This window comes from Phocoena phocoena, chromosome 6 (genome assembly GCF_963924675.1).
Source record: "Phocoena phocoena chromosome 6, mPhoPho1.1, whole genome shotgun sequence".
Classification (NCBI taxonomy): Eukaryota; Metazoa; Chordata; class Mammalia; order Artiodactyla; family Phocoenidae; genus Phocoena; species Phocoena phocoena.
In genome coordinates this window covers 114,277,043-114,296,103 of record NC_089224.1, presented here as the reverse complement: position 1 = coordinate 114,296,103, position 19,061 = coordinate 114,277,043, and the positions used below count along the sequence as shown (strand labels likewise).

General features: G+C 63.4%; 2 protein-coding genes across 2 annotated transcripts in view; both read left to right on the top strand.

Moving 5' to 3' along the window:
- Positions 1 to 9,519, top strand: part of SEC16A (SEC16 homolog A, endoplasmic reticulum export factor) — a 30,012-nt gene extending 20,493 nt beyond the window's left edge. The window contains exons 22-33 of the mRNA XM_065879980.1: positions 243 to 401; positions 1,887 to 1,967; positions 2,158 to 2,214; positions 2,345 to 2,456; positions 2,864 to 3,001; positions 3,243 to 3,337; positions 4,708 to 4,767; positions 5,713 to 5,790; positions 6,706 to 6,755; positions 8,543 to 8,890; positions 9,111 to 9,273; positions 9,466 to 9,519. Coding sequence (XP_065736052.1) covers positions 243 to 401; positions 1,887 to 1,967; positions 2,158 to 2,214; positions 2,345 to 2,456; positions 2,864 to 3,001; positions 3,243 to 3,337; positions 4,708 to 4,767; positions 5,713 to 5,790; positions 6,706 to 6,755; positions 8,543 to 8,890; positions 9,111 to 9,273; positions 9,466 to 9,519 — 1,395 coding nt within the window. The remainder of the gene's footprint in view (positions 1 to 242; positions 402 to 1,886; positions 1,968 to 2,157; positions 2,215 to 2,344; positions 2,457 to 2,863; positions 3,002 to 3,242; positions 3,338 to 4,707; positions 4,768 to 5,712; positions 5,791 to 6,705; positions 6,756 to 8,542; positions 8,891 to 9,110; positions 9,274 to 9,465) is intronic.
- A 344-nt stretch (positions 9,520 to 9,863) lies between these two features.
- Positions 9,864 to 18,820, top strand: INPP5E (inositol polyphosphate-5-phosphatase E). Its single transcript, XM_065879526.1, has 10 exons — positions 9,864 to 10,698; positions 14,514 to 14,637; positions 15,946 to 16,043; positions 16,622 to 16,746; positions 16,853 to 16,972; positions 17,151 to 17,258; positions 17,583 to 17,744; positions 17,849 to 17,964; positions 18,106 to 18,242; positions 18,688 to 18,820. Exons 1-10 carry the CDS (start codon positions 9,941 to 9,943, stop codon positions 18,818 to 18,820), a joined length of 1,881 nt encoding a protein of 626 aa, XP_065735598.1. The 5' UTR covers positions 9,864 to 9,940.
- The last annotated feature ends 241 nt before the right edge of the window (positions 18,821 to 19,061 follow it).

Here is a 19,061-nt window from a genome sequence, read left to right as displayed (position 1 = left end):
CCATCTCCTCCGGCCCAGCAACCCCACAGGATTCTTGAATCCGCATCGTGAGCGCCGTGATGCTCCTAGAAAGTGTTGCCCTTGAGTCCAGTCGGCCCTGGGGAAGTGGGGGGGGGGGGCCCGCTCTCACCAGCCCCTCCTTGCCTGGCTCTGCTCACCGTAGGGACGTAGCCTCTCGTGAAGTCTTAAGAGCTCCTGGGAAGGTGCCCCCGGTGAGCCTGCTTCTTGTTACCTTGGGACAGGGCTCCTCGAGGACGTCGCAGGGCTCCGAGTCACCTCCGGGCTGGGGGAGCGCTGGCTCAGGGGTCCTGCAGCCACCTCCGCCTCCGCCACTGACGCCCGCGCCCGACGTGAAGAGACCTGTCCAGGCAGCCAGGAAAGAGACCAAGGAGCCCAAGAAGGTGACTCACAGCCCCCAGCTGGGCGGGGGCGGGGCCGGGGCTCTGCTCCCCTGTCCTCACGCTGAGGCGAGGAGAAGGAATGTGTTTCTGTTTAAATCAAGCCAGAGGGGCAGTGAGCGTGTGGTGAAGCGCGGGTGTTTGTGTGTCCGTGTCCACGTGTAAGCCCGCCAGCTCAGAGCTGGAGCCGTGCCTGCCTCCTGGACGCCCGTGGGTCCAGGGCCCGTCCACATGCTCCCCAGGGGGTGGTCTCTGCCCGACCTCTGTCACCACTGCTTGGCTTCGGCTCTTGCCGAAATTCACGCGAAGGAGGTCCCTTCTTGTCGTTGTGTAGCGATGTCGATGGTGTGCGTACGCCGCGGTTTTATGTATCCTTTCTCCTAATGCAGGACGTTTGGGATTATTGGGAATAAAGCCACGTGAGCGTTCTCGTCTGTGTCTTTTGGTGGCAGATGCACTTGTTTCTCTTGGGTGTAGCCCGAGGTCACAGGACAGCTGTGTGTGTGGCTTTAGAGCGTCCCGCCAGCCCGCCCTCCTCCGTGGTTCACCAGGCACCCCTTCCAGCGGCCCCGCCGCACCCGGGGGCTGCGCTGTCGGCCACTGTGCTGGGCCTAGCGACACTTCGCTGTGGGTCCGTGTGCTTCGTCCCCCTCCACGTCCTCAAATGTGTGGGGCTGGCTCAGGTCTCCTCCCGTCCTTCGTGGGGTCCTCAGAGGTCGGCAGGCGTTGTTGCATGTTGTGGACGCAGGTCCTGCCGGATGTGCGTGTGTGCACACCTCCTCCAGCCTGTGGGTGGCTTTTAACGGCTACTGTCTTAGGTAAACACAAGTGTGATTCAAAACACGCGCGGGCCGTGAGGTAGAGCAGGACCTCCAGACGGGGTGTGACGTGCAGGGGGCTGGTCCCCACCCAGCACGGGGCCGTCCGCTCTGCCGCAGATTCAGAGAAGCGGCTGAGGGGGTGTGGCGTTGCTGCTGCCTTTTGTGGTAGACGTCAAGGGCAGCGTATGAAGGATAAAGTCAATGTCCCTGAAGCCTAATCTCTGCCAGCCTCGGAGCACGAGGGCCTCTTCTTAGAGCCCACGCGGACTCCCCAGCCGTCGCCACCCCTGCGGGGGGATGTCTCAGGCTGCTCATTTGTTGGCATTCAGACGTGAAACGCTCCAAGAGGCAAGCTGTCGTTCTGATTTTTTTTAAGTGTGGTAAAGTGTACAGAAAACTTACCGCTTCAACTGACTTCAGTGCCTGGCTCTGGCTCTGGGGCCTCAAGCACACTGCCGTGCACCCGTCCCGGGACTTTGTCGTCTTCCCAGACTGAAGCCCTGCCCCCCAGACTCGCTGCCGCCCGGCCCACACCTGCTTCCTGTCTCCGTGGCTTAGCCGCCTCCAGGCGCGCGTGGGCCACATAGGCTTGGTTGGCCCTGTGTGTTGGGCTCCTTGGCGCTCAGCGCCAGGCCCTCAGGGTTGTCCTGGTGGTTTTTATGTCCAGAGCAGCGACTCCTGGTTCTCTCGTTGGCTGCCTGTGAAGAAGAGGACAGAAGCTTACTTGCCAGACGACAAGAACAAATCGGTGCGTCCTGCCGGGTGGGCCCGGGGGGGCCAGTGGGTCCCGCAGCGGCGCGTCCGCCCGCCTGTCTGCGTGGAGTGACGGCTCCGGGGCGGACCTGAGCCGGCGCCTCGGAAGCAGTCAGGTTCTGATTTCTGATTCTGTCCAGCTTTTGCTAGTGAGTTTTTTTTTTTACCTTTCACAATCGTGGCAGATCGTCTGGGATGAAAAGAAGAACCGCTGGGTGGACACGAACGAGCCAGAGGAGGAGGTGAGCCGGGATCCAGGCGCTCGCTGTGGCCGGGCGGGGAGCCCTCCCCTGGGCAGGGGCCTCCGTCTGCAGGGGTCCCCGTGGGCTCCGGGTCAGCGCGCAGACCCCGCACTGGTCTTTCCCTCCGCAGAAGAAGGCTCCGCCCCCACCTCCAACATCCCTTCCCAAGGCTCTGCAAGCTGCCCACCCTGGCCCTGGAGGGCCCCCCAGACCCGCTGTGAACATGTATTCTAGAAGAGCAGGTAATGACAGCCAACCAGAAATCAGAGTTCACGTGGGTAGTTTATTTGTCCTACAGGCGGGCCAGAGTTCAGCGATGACAGCGTGCCCGCGAGGGGGTAGTTATTTCCCACCAGGAGGAGGACTGGTTTTCTGAGCATGAGTCCCCGGGGGTGGGGGGCCAGCTCTCTAGAGAGTTCAGCGTTCCTAGGCGGACCATCGTATCACTGGGGAGCTAAGGGCAGAGCGGATGCGATCGGCCGTGCCGTGGTGTGAAGTGGGACCCCTCGCCCGGGCAGAAGCCAAGCCAGTGTGCCCCAGGAGGGGCCCCCTTCCGGGCCAGGCCGCCCCCCGGAGCGGAAGCCTGGCCCGGTGCTCCCCGGACACCAGGAGGACGGCGGGGTGACCTCACTCCCTCTCCCCGTGGCAGCCCGAGCCCGAGCGCGCTATGTGGACGTCTTGAACCCGGGGGGCCCCCAGCGGAGCGAGCCAGCCCTTGCTCCCGCGGACTTCTTTGCGCCACTGGCCCCGCTCCCAATTCCCACACACCTGTTCGGACCAGACCCAGGTAGGCAGCACGGGAACAGCTGTCAGTGTGCAGCTTCTGACCTTTGGCCTCTTTCTGAGAGCCCCTGGCCTTTATCCTCTTTTAAGAAGGGATAATACTCACCCACATGCAGAGCGCCCGAGGTTCCCCTGTGCTTGTCTGCGGACTCGTTTCCCTTGGTCTGCCTGAGGACCTGGGTGCAGCTCTCCCCTGGGGGTGGGGGAGGGACGAGTGACCGCCTCCCCCACTGTCCCCTTCACAGATGCAGAGGAAGCACTGCCTGCCGAGGGGGCTGGCAGGGAAGGGCAGGCACCGACGGGGGATCCAGCCAAGCCAGAGCCTGCCTCGGAGCCCAAGGTGAGCAGTGCCGTGGGCCCAGGCGGGGGGTCGGGCAGAGGGAATCTGCCTCCTGCCCCGACGCGAGGCGGCCCTGACCTTCTCCAGAGTCTCGTGTACACAGAGCTTACGGTGTGGGTCACACACGCATTACCTAGTAATTTTGTCTTGCTGAACTTTTTACAGTGAAGAGGGTTTTTTTGGAATGATTATAACGTGTGTGCAACGCAGTCGCTCAGAGTTTGCTCTCTGAGGCTGGTCGCACCTGGATTTCAGCCCTGTCTTCTCCAGTAATTAGTTTTTTTTTTTTTTTTTTTTGCGGTGCACGGGCCTCTCACTGCTGTGGCCTCTCCCGTTGTGGAGCACAGGCTCCGGACATGCAGGCTCAGCGGCCATGGCTCATGGGCCCAGCTGCTCCGCGGCATGTGGCATCTTCCCAGACCGGGGCACGAACCCGTGTCCCCTGCATCGGCAGGCGGACTCTCAACCACTGCGCCACCAGGGAAGCCCCAGTAATTAGCTTTTTAAAGGTGGGGGTCCCTCAGCGCCTCTGAGCCTCAGCGTCCTGCCCTGTGGATGGGCCGACGAGAGCGCAGATCGCAGGGCCGTGGTGGGGCTCACGGCAGGCGCTCAGTAAGGATGCGCTGCGGGTGTTGGAATAGCAGGTCCCCGCGGCACCCTTTCACGACCCCTCAGCGGGAGCGCCCCGTGGGGTAGAGCGGGCCGTCCTGGGTGGTCCTGCCTCGGTGGGTGCCTCCGATGCACGGGCTTTGCAGTAGCGGCCTCCCTGCTGTCCCCGCAGGTGCTCGGTTCTGCGGCGTCGCTCCCTGGACCTGAACGCCCACCCTCCGGCGCGGACGGTTCCCAGGGAGGAGAGGTAAACGCACCCGATGAGCGCATCTGCTGAAGGTCTGGGCTGAGGAAGCTCGTTTTATTGTCCAGATGGCCTCTTTAAAACGAAGTTAATGGGAAGGAAAAGGGCAGCTTAGAAACTTTCTAGAACTCAAAAAGTGTTGTATTCCTTAAAGTCACGCTTGTTTCCGCAGAGTTGTTGGGAGCTCTGGCTAGAGTGAAGGGCTGCGTGTGTGTTCGGCAGCCGGGCTCGCCCCTCTGCTGGGCTCTCTTGTCCTCGGTCCCTCGGGGGGCACGAGGTCTGGCCGCCTTGGGCCCAGGCCTGGGCAGACCTCCCTCCCCGCAACCAGGGGTCGTTTCCAGTAAAAACTGTACATGAAAATAGGAGTTTCAGGCTAACTCTGGCTTTTCTCCCATCGAGCCGTGCTGATCCTAACGGCGTCATAAAGCTCTTTGGGATTGAACTGCCGGCTTGGAGCGGTGACGTGCATGTTGATTTCTGTATCTGTCTGTGTCTGTGTGTTCTTGCTGTTTCGTAGCTTTCGCGCCGTAGTTCACTGAGCTCGTTATCACGTGAAGTGAGCCAGCGTTTTAACCAGGTCCCTGTGGCTGGCCGCGCGCACTGGGCGTGGATTTGAACGGGGTCGTCTGTCTTTCCTTGAGATCGCTATGCTGGCCGGCCATCGTGCCCCTGGCCACTGACGTCACTTGTCACCTCCCGGCCCTCACATGCCTGAGGATGCAGTGTTCCTTTCTTTAGAAGTTTTTAAAGGGCGGTGGTGAATAGCCAGACACGTCAACAATCGAACCGACCCCAAGAAGCTTGTAGTGAACGAACCAGTTCTGTGCAAGGGCTCTTTCTGAATTGGTTTTTTCAAACGACTAGCCATAGGCATAGCCTCAGAGAGAGAGAGAGAGAGAGTGTGAGTGTGTGTGTGTGTGTGTGTGTGTGTGTGAGTGTGAGTGTCTGTGTGTGTGTGTGTCAGTGTCAGGATGCTCTCATTTGAAAGAGAGAATTCTGTTTTCTGACAAGCACGAGGTTTATTTTAGGCAGGCAGAGTGAGGCAGTGACAGCTGTCCGGGGTCGCCCTGTGTGGGAAATAAAGGAATACTTCATCTTCTCTGCGTATTGGGGCACTGAGCTTTTCCCTCAGCTTGGCAGAAAGGCTTCATGTGACTTGTTTTATGTGTGAATTAAAACGCTGGATTTTGTAGCTGGACACCTGAGGTCTGCAGCAGTCAAAAGCACCTACTAAGGGCTCCCCCTGGCGCTGAGTGCCCACTCAGAGCTCCGTGCCACCTCATGTGTGCGCTCTGGTTCTAAAGCATCGCACTCTGCATGCTGCTTTGGTTTTTACCGTTTTCCTATGAACCATTAAGTAATTAAATACAGCGTTGCAAGAAGTATCTTTGACCAGCTTCTGTGGCACATTTGAAAGTATTGATATTATAAACCCTTTCTCAGAAATAGTACCTGTATTTGCAAATGAAACAAGCCGCCCGTGCACTGTTAGTTGTTGAGGTGAGCTCTCTGTGCTTCTCAGGCTCCGGGAGCTCACGCCCCTGCAGGGGGCCCTCCCGCAGCAGCGGTGCCCTTCTACAACCCTGCTCAGTTTGCACAAGTAAGTGCCCCTGCTGTCTCCCCGGGGCGGGTGGGAGCAGGGTGGGGGCTCCCCCGGTGAGACCCTGACTCGTCTGCTCACCCTCTCCGGCTCTGCCACGGCCCTGGGTGGGGGTGCCCCCGCCGGTTCCTGCTGACTCCCTCACCCATGCTGACCTTGGCCTCCCTTCACCTGGTAGCTCGTGACCTCCAGGCCAGGAAGGTCATGAATGCTTCCTTTTATTTCTCTCCCTCCCAGGCTCTGGCCTGTGGAGGATGGACTGGCCGCCAGTCTGGGGAGCGCAGGTTGGGGGGCAGGGGTCTGTGGGGAGGTCTTGGCTTTTGGGATGCAAAGCCTCACCCGACACCGGCCTGTCCCTGCCCTCACCGCCTCGTGTCCCGGCCTCGGGCGTCCTCGGGGGCGGGCCTCTGCGCCCTGCACCTTTCTCTCATCCCCGGCTGCCATCTGCTTCTCCATTCCACGATTCGGTAGTTGTTTTCTTCTCTCCTGTAACCTGCATCTTGCAGTTTATGCCTTTACAAAAGCTCCTTGACTGTCATTCCAGTTGGCATTTTCGCGGGAGCAAGAGGAAGCACCTGTGTTCTGTCCACGGCCTCCCCTGGGCATCCCTTGCACCCCTCGGTGGCAGGCCAGACCACGCTCTCCCTGGGCTCTTTAGACACCCAGCTGCTGGAGTCAGCCTCAGCCCACCACCCTAACCAAGCTGCAGGCACCTTTAAAGGGAATGCCAAGATGTGCTGCCGACTTGGTCTGTGACCGTGGGCTTGCAAACAGAATAAAACGAACAGAACGTGCCTGTTTGCTGAGGGAACGGTCTGTTCTGGCTTGTTCCGCAGACCTGCTGGTCCTTCCCCGAGGGCCCCCCGCCGTCGGGGACGGGCGTGCGGAGCTCAGTGCTGTCCCTTGTCGTTTCAGGCCTCTGCTGCCTCGGGAAGTTCAAGGATGGGAAGGATTGGCCAGAGGAAGTACCCAGCATATTGAGCTAGGATGGTCCCTGTCCTGGACTGGCATTTGGAACCCTGAAGTGATTACTCCACCAGGAGCTCATCAGACTGATTGCCTGCGACTCCCGTCTGTTCCCAAGTGGAGACGGATGCAGTGATTCAGAAATGATTTATGAAGCGTTGCCGGCATTAACTCCACACCTTCAGGAAGCTGGATGAAAAGAGGGAATCTGGGACTTACTAGAATCTTCCACCTGAAGGCATGATTTAAGGATCCCACATTCACAGTCATTTGAGGATGTTACACTAAGTGAAGCTGGAAGCATCTTGGCTACGGGAGGACTTTGCTTTTCAGTAACTAAGGCACCTCTCAAAACCTAACGGTGAATTACTGCCAGATAAATCCCAGGGTCCTTGAAGACGCTGGAAGGAAACAGTGCACCTCTGACTCAGAGAGGAACGCGGCCAGGGGTGCACGTCCTGAGGTGGTCAGCCCCCACCTCGCGCTGTTGAACCTGGAAGGATGCTTTGTCTCAAAGGAAACACGGGCTTCATTCAGCAACAATTCCGTTAGGTTTCGAGCGCGGCCCTCGCTGCTGACGTGTGTTTATCTCCTGTAGCGAAGATGTGTCCAGCCCTGTGTAATTTCCTGTGGCCTCGCTAGGACCATGACGCTTCCATGCAGCCGGAGGGACTGACTCTGCTGTCAGCGAGGGGCGGCTCCATCGCTGGGACAGAGCCACAGGGGCCTCGTGCTCTGGCGTGACTGGTCCGAGTTAATCAACCAGTGTCACAACTGTGACTGTTCCCTGCGGACCCGCTGAGGCCATGTGTTCTGGCCCGCCTTCACGGTGCAGTCCAGTTGTCTGGCCTCCTCTCACCGTCGCGTCATTTAAGGAGTAGGTAACATCTTGAAGAAAGTGGCTTGAAATAATTTCTCGTCAGAAGCTCTGGAATCTGATCTTTCTGCACCGAGACCTTCCGTGGCTAATGTCCTGACTCAGCCTGTGAACCTGCACAGGAAGACCTCCTCCTGGTGGACTCAGCTTTAAGGCTTCATCGACTGTTCTTCAAACTGTTCACTTTCTTCTTCAGTCTAAGGAAAAGATTTAGATATTTAAAAAAATCATTAGGAAATAATTTCTGTAGAACGCCGGGGGAACACGGTTTGTTGGGGCTTTAGTCCAAGGGTAGGGCTTGTGTGAGGGTGGGGTCCGCGCCGGCCGCTCTGGGCCACCTGCCGTCTAGGAAGGACTCACAGAACGGTTCCCAGAATGTTCCACTGATTCGTCCCTTTGGGAGAGGCCGACCTCGTCGACGGGCGGTCTCTCGCGTCCCAGGGTCAGCGCTCGGTGCGGTTCCTGGGCCGAGACCCACCTGGCGCCCTCGGCTTCCTCCTCAGCCCTGCCCGTCGTCCTCTGTGTCTGACTGCCAGCGACTTTTGATTCGAGAAGCTTCCTCTGAGGCGGGAGCTGCTATTTTTCCTAAGTGCACATTGTTAAATAAAATATTTTGCGCTCTCAAGCCCTTTCGCCATGTCTCCTTTTGTTGATTGGAAGCCCGTGGGGAGACCCTGGCCTCACCCGCCCCCTGTGGATTGGCTTATAGAGGCGCCCCGGGCCACTGCTTCCCGTCTTCTGCCAGACTCGCCCGTTAGGGGCTCCCAGGAAGAAGGGGCTCCTCTCTGATCGGCGGCGGGTGGGTGTGATGGGAAGACCCATCCTGATGGCAGTGACAATGAGGGCCCAGGGCAACGCTCTGCCTCCTAGTATCCCCTCTGCAGGGAAGGTTCCCCCCCCCCCCACTAGACGGAGAGGAGGGCAGGGGCTTCCGGGCGCGGGGAAGACGGGCAGCGGACCGGGGAGCGGGGCGGACGCGGGGAAGGGAGCCGCGGTGTTCCTGGCGCCCACCAGAGGGCGCCCTCCCGCCTCGCTTGGCGCCGCTGGGTCCTCCGGCCGCCAGTGGCCGCTGCAGGCGCCGGGGCCGGGGCCGCCCTGCCCGCCGGTTGCCGGGGAGCGGCCGCCGAAGCCCGCGGAGCTGGGGAGCAGGCGGCGCCCCGAGGTGGGGGCGCGGGGCTCGGTGACCCCGGGAGGGGCTGCGGGAGAGAGGAGACCTCCGGGCGCGGTGCGGGATGCGGGGCGGCAGTCCTGGAGGAGGTGCGGGGCGGGGGCTCGGGGCCCAGGGGTCCTCGGCACGGAGTGACCCCTGAGCGGGGGCGCGGAGGCCTTGGGCGGGGCTCGAGGACTGGGCGGGGCGACCCTGGGTTGGAGTCGGGGCGCGGGGATTCCTGGCGCGGCCTCGGGTTGCGGGATTCCCGGCGTGGGGCGGGGCGCGGGGGTCCCGGGCGCGGGTCTCGTTCCCCTTGCCCACCCCCAGCCCCGCGGCTCCGCGGCGGTCGTTGCCCTGGGGAGCGCGCAGCCGGCCGGCCCGACTCGCAGTCCTGAGTCAGGGGCCTTTGCTGCCCGGGCCGCAGACCCGCTCAGGGTCGCCCGCTCTCGGGGCGGCGTCTGCGGGCCGAGCGATGGTGGAGGGCTCTCAGGTGAGCGAGGCCGGGCCGCCGGGCTCCCGGGGGGAAGGGGCGCGGGCCGGGACCCCTGCCAAGGCCGTGCCTACGCCTTGGGGGCGGGAATTCTCAGTGGGTCGCGCCCCTGGCTCCCCACGTGAGGAGCAACCCTGTCAGGAGGGTGGCTTCTCTCCTTCCTAAGACGCTGGGCCTTCACCCGCCTCCTAGGAGGAGGCGGCGGCCCGGGTGCCGATGTGCCTGTTCTTGGTGGACTACTGCTGACCTGTCCGCTCTGTCACCCTGCACCACAGCTGCCCTCCAGGATCATTAAGTGGCACTGGGGCCCCGGTCGTGGAAGGCTAATCGCGTGGTTTTCCCTTAGGTACTTGCCGAGGACTCCAGACCGTCAGGGCTACCAGCCATGCAGCAGCTGGCTCTGCTCCAGCTGGACCACCCCGGCCCCAGGGGGAGCTGCTGCCCTTTCTCTCCTCCGCAGCTCGCCCAGCGACGGCTGACCACGCATCCCTGACGCTGGACGTCGCCAGCAGCCCCAGGAGGAGCCGTCTCCCGGCTCGGCTCGGCCCGGCTGCCGCCGGGTGTGAGGGCTGGCCGCTGGACTGTGCCGTCCAAGTTGGCGAGCCTGGGGCACTCGGAGGCCGCCCAGCAGCCCACCGCCCAGGGGCATCTGCAGCCTGAGGTCAGAATGCTCAAGGGACGGTTTCCTAACACTGACGAAGACCTCGCCGCCCGCCCGGGGTCCCCGGCCGCTGACGACCGTCGGGGACCCGAGAAGAGCCCAGTGCGCCCCCTCGACACCCCGGTGCAAGTCGGCGAGGACCCACAGGCCAGGGGGAGACCCTTCAGTCCGAAGCCGCCGCCGCCGAGGCCCAGGCTGGAGCGAGCATTGTCCCTGGATGAGAAGGGCTGGAGGAAGAGGCGTTTTCGAACCAGCCGTGAGGACCTGGCCACGAGGAATGGGCCCAGCCCCTCCGGGGGCTCCCTGCAGGACGAGGCCCCTGGGACCGCCACCCGCGGTGGCTCCCCGCCCTGCCTGAGCACCTCCCTGCAGGAGATCCCCACAACCCGCAGGGCCCTGGGCAGCGGAGGTCCCTCCTCGCTGGGTAACTGTCTTTCCGGAATGATCAGCACTTCCCTGGACCTCCTACACCGGGACGGGGTCTCGGCCGGGAGCACCCCGCGGCTGGCCAGCCTGCTTCCCCCGCGCCCACTGCCCGCCATGGACTGGAACGTCGCCTCCGACGCCCTGCGGACAGCAAACAAGGTGGACTTGGATCACGCGGACCGCCAGCTGCGGTGGCAGGCCAGACCGTTCCGGGCCCACAGCAGCCTGTGCCCCGGCCGGCCCCCGAGCCCCCTGGCCCGGGACGACTGCTCCCTACACTCGGCCAGGTCCGCCGTCAGCCTCCTGGCGCCCGTCCGCACCAAGGACGTCCGCAACAGGTAGGGCCTCGGGTGTGGGCGGCATCGTGGCCTGTGTCCGTGGCTTTCGTGAGCCTTCAGAAGCCCCGTGAGAACCACGGAAGCCTCCCCTGAAAGCGTGTGAGGTGCAGCAGCGGGTCTCCCTCCACTGACCCCCATCTCCCAGGCCCCCCCCCACCAGCTTTTCCTTTGCGTCTCAGCCCCACAGGCTCTATGAAGCAGATGGTGGGGTACGCAGATCTCTCTGCGCACTGGGCGGCCCTGTTTTCCTTCCCATTTCTTGCTCCGTCGGGGACAACCTTCGTCCACGTGTGCAGGTCGGCCCAGGACTCCAGGGTGGGTCAGGGAACCCGCGTCCACGTAGCCGCTTTGGTCAGGACCAGCGTTTAGCCAGCCGTGCCCTGTGCACGTGCTGGCACCTTTCCAGGACGGAGAGCTGGACACGGCTGGGGGCCCCAGAGACTGCGGCTAGGCTGCCCCGAGGGGAGGGTCCCCGGGGCCCACCTCTGGCAGGGAGGGGCGCAGGCAGAGCCCGACTCGTGCACTCTGCTCTCAGGAGCGCCCCGAGATTTCTCAACGTTCGGGGCTCCGTCTGCCGAGGGCTGCCCAGCGATCCCCACCCCGGCTCCAACCCCATGGGCAAGGAGAGGGGTCTCGCATCTCGGAGGACGCCGGGCTTCCGGGCCTCAGGGGGCTTGAATAACTAGTCCGTCTTGACTTCTTTATAGTCTGAAGGGGAGGTGGGCGCCACCCTTCCGCTCGACTCCCATCTCGCACCTCTGCCCACCTCTCCTGAGCCAGCGCCATGAGGGCTCACCAGGACCGGGGTTCCAGGCGCTTCTGAGCCCAACCCAGCCACGCCCACCAGCTCGCTCCTGACCCATCGTCTCTGGGAGCCTGGTGCCCACGCTGTGACTCGGGAGGCCATCCCGTGCTCTCCCCGACCCCCGGCCCTGTCCGTGCTGGGCCTGGCCGCTGACCGCTGGCTCTCACGGCCCCTGCCGCACCGGCCGGGGCTGGGCAGGTTGTTTGAAGCGCACATCGGGCCTCGGCCCTGACTTGGGGGCCCCACGCCATCCACTCCCTGCCAGGGCGCTCGAGGCCCCGGGGGGCAGGGGGAGCTCTGTCACCACCGCCCCCCGCCGCACCCTCCCATCCAGACCAGGCCTGCGCCAACCCCTCTGGCCGTGGGCGCGGGCAGGGGAAGAGTGAGGCAGTCCCTGTGCTGGCGTCCTGGGGTGGCCGCAACAAAGCGCCGCAGACTAGAGTCTTAAAACAGGAGTTACTCGTCCCGGTCCTGAGGCCAGAATTCAGAGATCCAGGTGTGGCAGGGCCGCGCTCCCTCCCAAGCCTCCAGGGAGGGTCCCTCCTGCCTCTTGCAGCTTCTGGGGGCCCAGGCGTCCCCGGCTTGTGGCCGCGCCACCCCCGTCTCTGCTCCGTCCTCGTGCGGCCTCTGCTCTGTGTGTCTGTCTCTCCTCTCCTATAAGGACAGCGGTCCCTGGATTTAGGGCCACCCTCATCCAGGAGGACCTCGTCTCAAGGTCCTTAGCTAATTACATGTCTGCAAAGATCCTTTTTCTAAATAAGGTCACATTCGCAGATTCTGGGGTCAGGGGGCAGATGGAAGGTAATCCTCACCCACCCCCGCCCTCGGTGAGCCCAGCAGTGAAAGCCGGGCAGGTGGTTCCTCTGGCCGCCAGCCTCCCTCCTGCTCCCTCCATCAGCGCCGGGCACTGTTTTAGGGCAAAACGGGTTCCTTTGTTAAAGTAATTCAGCATGTTTCTCGTAAAGGGCGAGATGTCTTCGTGCGTTTAAAGTATGATTTCACAGGGAATTCCCGGGTTGTCCAGTGGCTAGGACTCGGCGCTCTCGCTTCCATGGCCCCAAGAACTAAGATCCCACAGGCCGAGCAGCCTAAAGACAAGTATGAGTTCTCTGTTCAAATTTTATGCAATTTATGTAGCTCGCCTGTTACACAAAAATGAGAAGCACATCTCAAAATCAGATCCCCAGCTTTGCTCTCACACAAGCAGCCGACAGTGGGTTGACGGGCTCCCCACCTCCAGACCCTCCGTGTGTCCCAGGACACGGGTCGGCGGGCTGGGTAGGGACTGTTTCAACTGTGGGAGCCGTGTGGTCTCTGTGGCAGTGCTCAGCTCTGCCGTGGTGGGTGGGAGAGCGGCCCAGGCCTGGCACCGGCAGCGCGGCTGTGGGGCAGGAACGCCTCCTTCAGGGAGGCCGAATGGTGAATCTCAGGGCACTTTCCCATGCCACGGACTACTGGTTTTCCCAATCATTTAAAAGCGTAGGGGACCTCCCTGGTGGTCCAGTGGGTAAGATGCCATGCTCCCAATGCAGGGGGCCCGGGTTTGATCCCTGGTCGGGGAACTATGTCCCGCGTGCCGCCACTAAGAAGTCCGAATGCCACACCTAAAAGATCCTACGGGCCGCAGCGAAGATCCCGCGTGCTGCAACTAAAACCCGGTACAGCCAAAATAAATAAATAAATACATACGTATTTACAAATAAAATAAAAGCGTGGGAGCGATTCTTAGCTTGCAGGCTGCACGCAGACAGCCTGGATCTGGCCCGGGTCAGGGCTGAGGACTGAGGAAAGGGACGCAGACTGTGCCCTTGGAGGGGCTGCTTTCTGGTTACGCTGCGGACCGGGCTGGTTTGGAGAAGACAGCCCCGCGGGCAGCAGTCAGCCGGTTAGGATCCTCAGCACGGTGGGGTGACCTCAAGGAGGTTCCTCCCTCCTGACGTACTTGAATTCATGTCCTCCAAAGCTTGGTCAGGGTTTAAGAGTTTCTCATGAGAGTTTGTAAGGACTGGATCCTGATTTCATCTCCTTCGAAGGGATTGGTGCCTGTTTGCAAGCTAAGGTGTAGGGATTTCTTAGCAAGTTGGAATGAAAACAGCAAGTGAGACATTGGAACTTGGATTGAGCGCGTGGGTTCCCCTCCCTCCTTGCGAACCTGACCAGACACGGTCCTATCACAGGTCCTCCAGGAACGGTTTTCACGTGGTTGAAAAAAAAAAAAACCCCAAGGCCGTACTAACATTCTTTTCATGACACGTGGAAATTACATGAAACTCAGGTTTTGGTGTCCTTAAGTGCAGTCTCATTGGCACATGGGCATCGGCCGAGGCTGCTTTCAGGTGTTAAGCGGTGACAGACTGATGGCCTCGAAGCCTAAGTCCTGCACGGCGCTCACGGAAGGAGCGGATGTCAGACGCGGCCCCCTGCACGAGGGCAGGACCAGAGCTGGGGCTTAGCTGTGCTGTATTAGGGCCTCTGCGATGCTGTTCGAGACTTTGCACCATTTGCCTGCTCTATTCTATGAGAATCTCACAGTGGATTGAACTTTCGGGTCCTGTGAGGACAGGTGTGTCACGGGCAGCCTTACGAGCTCCCAGTGCTGGGCGGCGAGGCAAAGGCCGGAGCCCCGGACAAGGGCGCACGTCCCCCCCAAGTCTGCTTACCGTGCAGAAGCCCACTTCGACCTCTGCGGCCCTTCCGGGGCTTTGCCCTTAGCGGTTCCACAAAAAAGCCCCAAATGTCACCTTTACGTCCCTTCCTCTCGGGAGGCGACGGACGGAAGCCGAAAGCCTGTGGTGTTTGTAGCGCTGTGAACACTGCGGGTTTCCCTAGAGAGCAGGGCACCTCGGCACTGTGCTCTGTGCTGACCACGGGGTCCTGAGGGAATCCCAGCTCTGGGAGAGGAGCTCCCGACCCCTGGGAGGTGTGTCCTGCTCCCGGCCCCTCCCTGGGCCCATGTGCTGCGACCCACCCCCACCCCCCGGCCCCGGTTTAGTCTGTCCCGTGTCCGCAGGAGCTACCTGGAGGGGAGTCTCCTGGCGAGTGGGGCCCTGATGGGGGCAGACGAGCTGGCCCGCTACTTCCCAGACCGGAACGTGGCCCTCTTCGTGGCCACGTGGAACATGCAGGGACAGAAGGTAAGCGGGCTGTCCACCCCCACCCAGGACGGCGCTGGGTTCCCACCAGGTTCTTCCCCCAGCCTCCCCGTCCCCCGGAGGGGACTCCTGTCCATCACACCCTCTCGCCCACCTCTCCACCGCCTGGTGGGGCATTAATGCTACTTTTTGCAGACACACCGTAAGTATTTTTTTAGAGCAGTTCTAGGCTCCCAGCACATTTGGGAGGAAGGGGCAGAGATTCCCCAAGAGCCCCCTCTCCCCGACGCGCGGCCTCCCCGTGGCAATGCCCAGCACAGGGCCAGGCCGTTAGGGTTGCCCCGGGCCACTCCTGGGTGCACCCTGTGGGTCCCAGCACACATGGGGACGTGAGTCCGCCGCTGTGCACCTTGGACTGGCGTCCACACCAGAACCCGAGTCTGTTTCCCGCTGTGTGTCCCATGCGGTCAGGGGCTCCTCCATCCCGCCTGCAAGCCGGGGCGCTTGGAGCTCAGGACATCTGTGCCAATGGGACGAGCATCTGACCACCGGGGCGACTGGAGCCGGGCAGGCTGGGGGTCCGCACACTGATTTCTGGGGAAGCCCGCTGGACGCCGTCCCGCCAGCTTTCCCTTCCCACAGTTAGGGGGCTCCATCCCTGCGCGTGGGGTGCTCCGATTCTGAGGCCAGCCGTGGGCTTCTAGACTGCGGGTGACCTAACACTGTTGCCACCACCGGGGTCTTGGGCCATTTCCTGAGCGCCTGCTGTCGTCCACGTGTGCCATCGTGCTTGCTGTCCAGAGCATCGAAGCGGCCGCGTCCTGGGCTGACATCGGGGTGACGGGCGCGGGGAGAGAACAGGGCAGGGCTGGGTTGGACGGGCCCCCACGAAACAGCAACCTGAGCCGAAGTGAAGGCAGGTGCCCAGGCTGGTGCCTCTGCCACCCTCGGGGAGCCACCAGCGTATCCACGGCGTGGCCCACAGCAGGGCCCAGAGGGCCAAGGCCGGCAGCAGGTCGGGGGGTGAAGACCACCAACGGGGCGCCCGCTTCCCTCCCCGGGGCTGCAGTGAGGGCAGAGGTGCAGAGGAGGGGGCGTCTCCCTCCCCCCAACCCCGTGCACATCAGGGGTGCACTTGGGGGATGGCCAGGCCCGTGGGTGCCCAGCGAGGGAAGAGCACAGCCAAGGGGGTGGTGCAGGCTCGGCGAGGCCAGGCTCGGGGGAGGAGCGGCGGCCTGCCTGGGCCAGGGGCTCCCCATGGTGGCCTCGGGAGCGGCCTCGGGTCCCCAGGCAGCAGGAGCCCCTCGCACTGGGCCCCTTCGGCCCCTGCCAGGCGCCGCTTTTCCGCAGGAGCTGCCCCCGAACCTGGACGAGCTCCTGCTGCCGGCCGAGGCTGACTTTGCTCAGGACCTGTACGTCGTCGGGGTCCAGGAGGGCTGCTCGGACAGGTAGGGCTGCCGCCCCGCCCCGTGTCTCCGCCGCACCGGTGCACCCTGGTCCCTGTGAACAGCGGCGCCAGGCGGGCCTTTGGGGCTGAAGCTGCTGTGGCCCAAGACCCCCGTGTGCGGCAAAACGTGGGCCGTGGCCGAGCCTGGGCTGAACCGGGATCGTTTTCTTCTCCAACGGGGACTCATAGAATTTAGAAGGAATGAGGTTCATCTTCTTGTAAATAAGGAGCTGCTCCAAGAGATGGGCAGTGGGGTCCCGCGGGCTCCAGCCCAGCCCGTGCAAGGCGTCGCTCACCTCTCCTGGGTCTGCCTGCGGCCCGGGCTGTGTTGCCAGTTTACCTGCTGGGGGCTGGGGGCAGAGCCCCGGCAGCACACGGGCAGCAGCGCGAGGCCTGGCCGGGGCGGAGGGGCCCCGACTGCACCAGGCCCTGCGGGGAAGGTGGCCTCCCTCCTGCCCCCCGGCTCTTATCAGGGGTCGGGGACCCAGCCTGTCACTGGGGATGCAGGAGGAAGCTGGCCTCCCAGGGAGGCCCCGGGCTCCCCGTCGTGCTGTGCGACCACGGTGCCCCTCCCCGCAGGCGGGAGTGGGAGACGAGGTTGCAGGAGACGCTGGGCCCCCACTACGTCATGCTGTACTCGGCGGCCCACGGGGCGCTCTACATGTCCGTGCTCATCCGCAGGGACCTCATCTGGTTCTGCTCTGGTAGGCGGCCCCGGGGGCCGGACGTGCGCGTGGGGGGCGGGCGGTGCGGCGGCGTGGGGCCTTCGGGGCTGCATCCGGCCCGGTCAGCCCTACTCCCTCCGTGCAGAGGTGGAGAGCTCCACGGTGACCACGCGCATCGTGTCGCAGATCAAAACCAAGGGGGCCCTCGGCGTCAGCTTCACCTTTTTCGGCACCTCCCTCCTCTTCATCACGTCCCACTTCACCTGTAAGTCCCTAGCCCCTGGACCCCCCAGACCCCCTGGTGGCGAGGGTCACGGTGCAGACGCTGTGTGATTAGAGCTCGCTGGGGTCGCGGGGGTCTGCCCCCGACGGAACCCCCCAGGCGCCCAGCCCTGGGCTCAGAAACCTGCCTCTGGAGAGGGCCCCCCACGCTGTCCTTGCAGCTGGAGACGGGAAGGTGGGCGAGCGGCTGGTGGACTACAGCAAGACTGTCCAGGGCCTGGCGCTGCCCAAGAATGTGCCGGACACCAGCCCCTACCGCTCCGACGCCGGTGAGCTGCTTTAGCTTCCCCCGAAGACGAGGCGGCTTCTGCCGTGTTCTCTGGAGGGTTAGTGGGCTGTTCAGAGCTTTTGAGAGTCGAGGTCAGAAAAGTCTGGAAAGTCGCTGGCTGACCGAAGCGAGGCCTGGCGCCTGCTCCCTGAGTCGTGACCCGTGACCGCGTGAACCCAGAAAGCTGTGGACGCGCCCCCCAGCCCTGAGCCCCAGCAGCGTGGTGGGCTGCCACCCGCTTTCCAGGGAGCCCCGGCCTTGCAGTGGGAGTGAGGAGCGCGGGGAGGGCTGGGCTCACGCGCCTTTCCACCCGCTCACGCCCCAGCGGACGTCACCTCCCGCTTTGACGGGGTCTTCTGGTTCGGAGACTTCAACTTCCGCCTGAGCGGCGGGCGGGCGGCCGTGGACGCCATCCTGAAGCGGGACCCGGGCGCCCGCGTGCAGGAGCTGCTGCAGCGCGACCAGCTCACGCGGGAGATGAAGAGAGGTGAGGCGGCGAGAGCAGCCGCCCGGCCGGGAGGGACCCCGGGGGGCGGGGGCAGCCCTGGGCTCCGAGCCGTGGCGCTGAGGTGGGGGCTCTGCCCGTCCCAGGGTCCATCTTCAAGGGCTTCCAGGAGCCAGACATCCACTTCCTGCCGTCGTACAAGTTCGACGTCGGGAAGGACTCGTATGATACCACCTCCAAGCAGAGGACCCCTTCGTACACGGTGAGCCGCCCGCAGGGCTGGGGGAGCGTGGGGGCTGGGCCTCCTGGGGGGCTTCGACACGGGGACTCTTTCAAGGGCAGCCGACGCGAGGCAAGCCGGTCCAGCCCGGCAGCCAGACGGCCCCTGGAACCCTCCCCACAGGACCGCGTCATGTACAGGAGCCGCCACAGGGACGACATCTGTCCCGTCAAGTACTCCTCCTGCCCCGGGATCAGGACGTCCGACCACCGCCCTGTGTACGGCATGTTCCGGGTCAGAGTGAGGCCGGGGAGAGACAAGTCAGTACCCGCCTCACTCCCGGGCCGGGGGGGGGGTGGGGGGGGCGGCGCAGGGGGTGCCGCCTGGGAGCACGGCCTGGTCTCCTGTGTCCTCATGCCCCGAGGGGAGCAGGGTTCCAGCCGCCCTGCGTGGAGGTGGCTGGCGTAGGTTGTCTGAAGCAGGTGTCAGGCGAGCGCCACGCCAGAGGGTGGGGACCTCGCCCGGACCCCTGGAACAGCCAGTGGCAGCTGGGGTTGTCCTAGAGCTGCTGCGAGGCAGGCCTGGCACAGGTGGGAGGGAGCGTCCTGCTGGCTCATGGCGCTGTGCTGCGGCTGTGCCGCCAGTCGGGACAGCCGCGGGGACCCGGGCCTCGGCCATCCCCACCCTCCACGTGCCGCCCGCGGCAAACGCCCGAGTACAGAGGCCAGGAGGATGGCGCCCTCCTGATGGCTCTTTCCTCCCCAGCATCCCGCTAGCCGCCGGCAAGTTTGACCGAGAACTGTACCTGATAGGAATTAAGAGACGGATTTCCAGAGAGATCCAGAGACAGCAGGCGCTGAAGAGCCAGCACTCCAGCGCCATCTGTACCGTCTCTTGAGGAAATTTGCCGAAGGAGGACTGGGCACCTGCAACCCGGGAGGGTATCTGACCCAGGAACTCGGGAAGACGGAGGAGGCTGCCGTCCGGGACACTGAGGAACCGCTGCTGGGGGCTGCCCGCTCCTCTGCGAGAGCCCGACGGGAGGCCCCAGGTCCGCCGTCCGCCGCTGGGACAGAACCGCACGCCCCCACGGCGCTTCCCTCTCTCAGGGCGGCTTCCCCGCACCGCGGCCACTGTCG

Excerpts from the sequence above, each read along its gene's own strand:
- INPP5E (XM_065879526.1), top strand. The coding sequence starts at position 9,941 with ATGCTCAAGGGACGGTTTCCTAACACTGACGAAGACCTCGCCGCCCGC. Across the intron at positions 17,745-17,848 it reads CACGCGGGAGATGAAGAGAG|GGTCCATCTTCAAGGGCTTC; the intron begins GTGAGGCGGCGA and ends TGCCCGTCCCAG. Across the intron at positions 17,965-18,105 it reads AGAGGACCCCTTCGTACACG|GACCGCGTCATGTACAGGAG; the intron begins GTGAGCCGCCCG and ends CCCTCCCCACAG.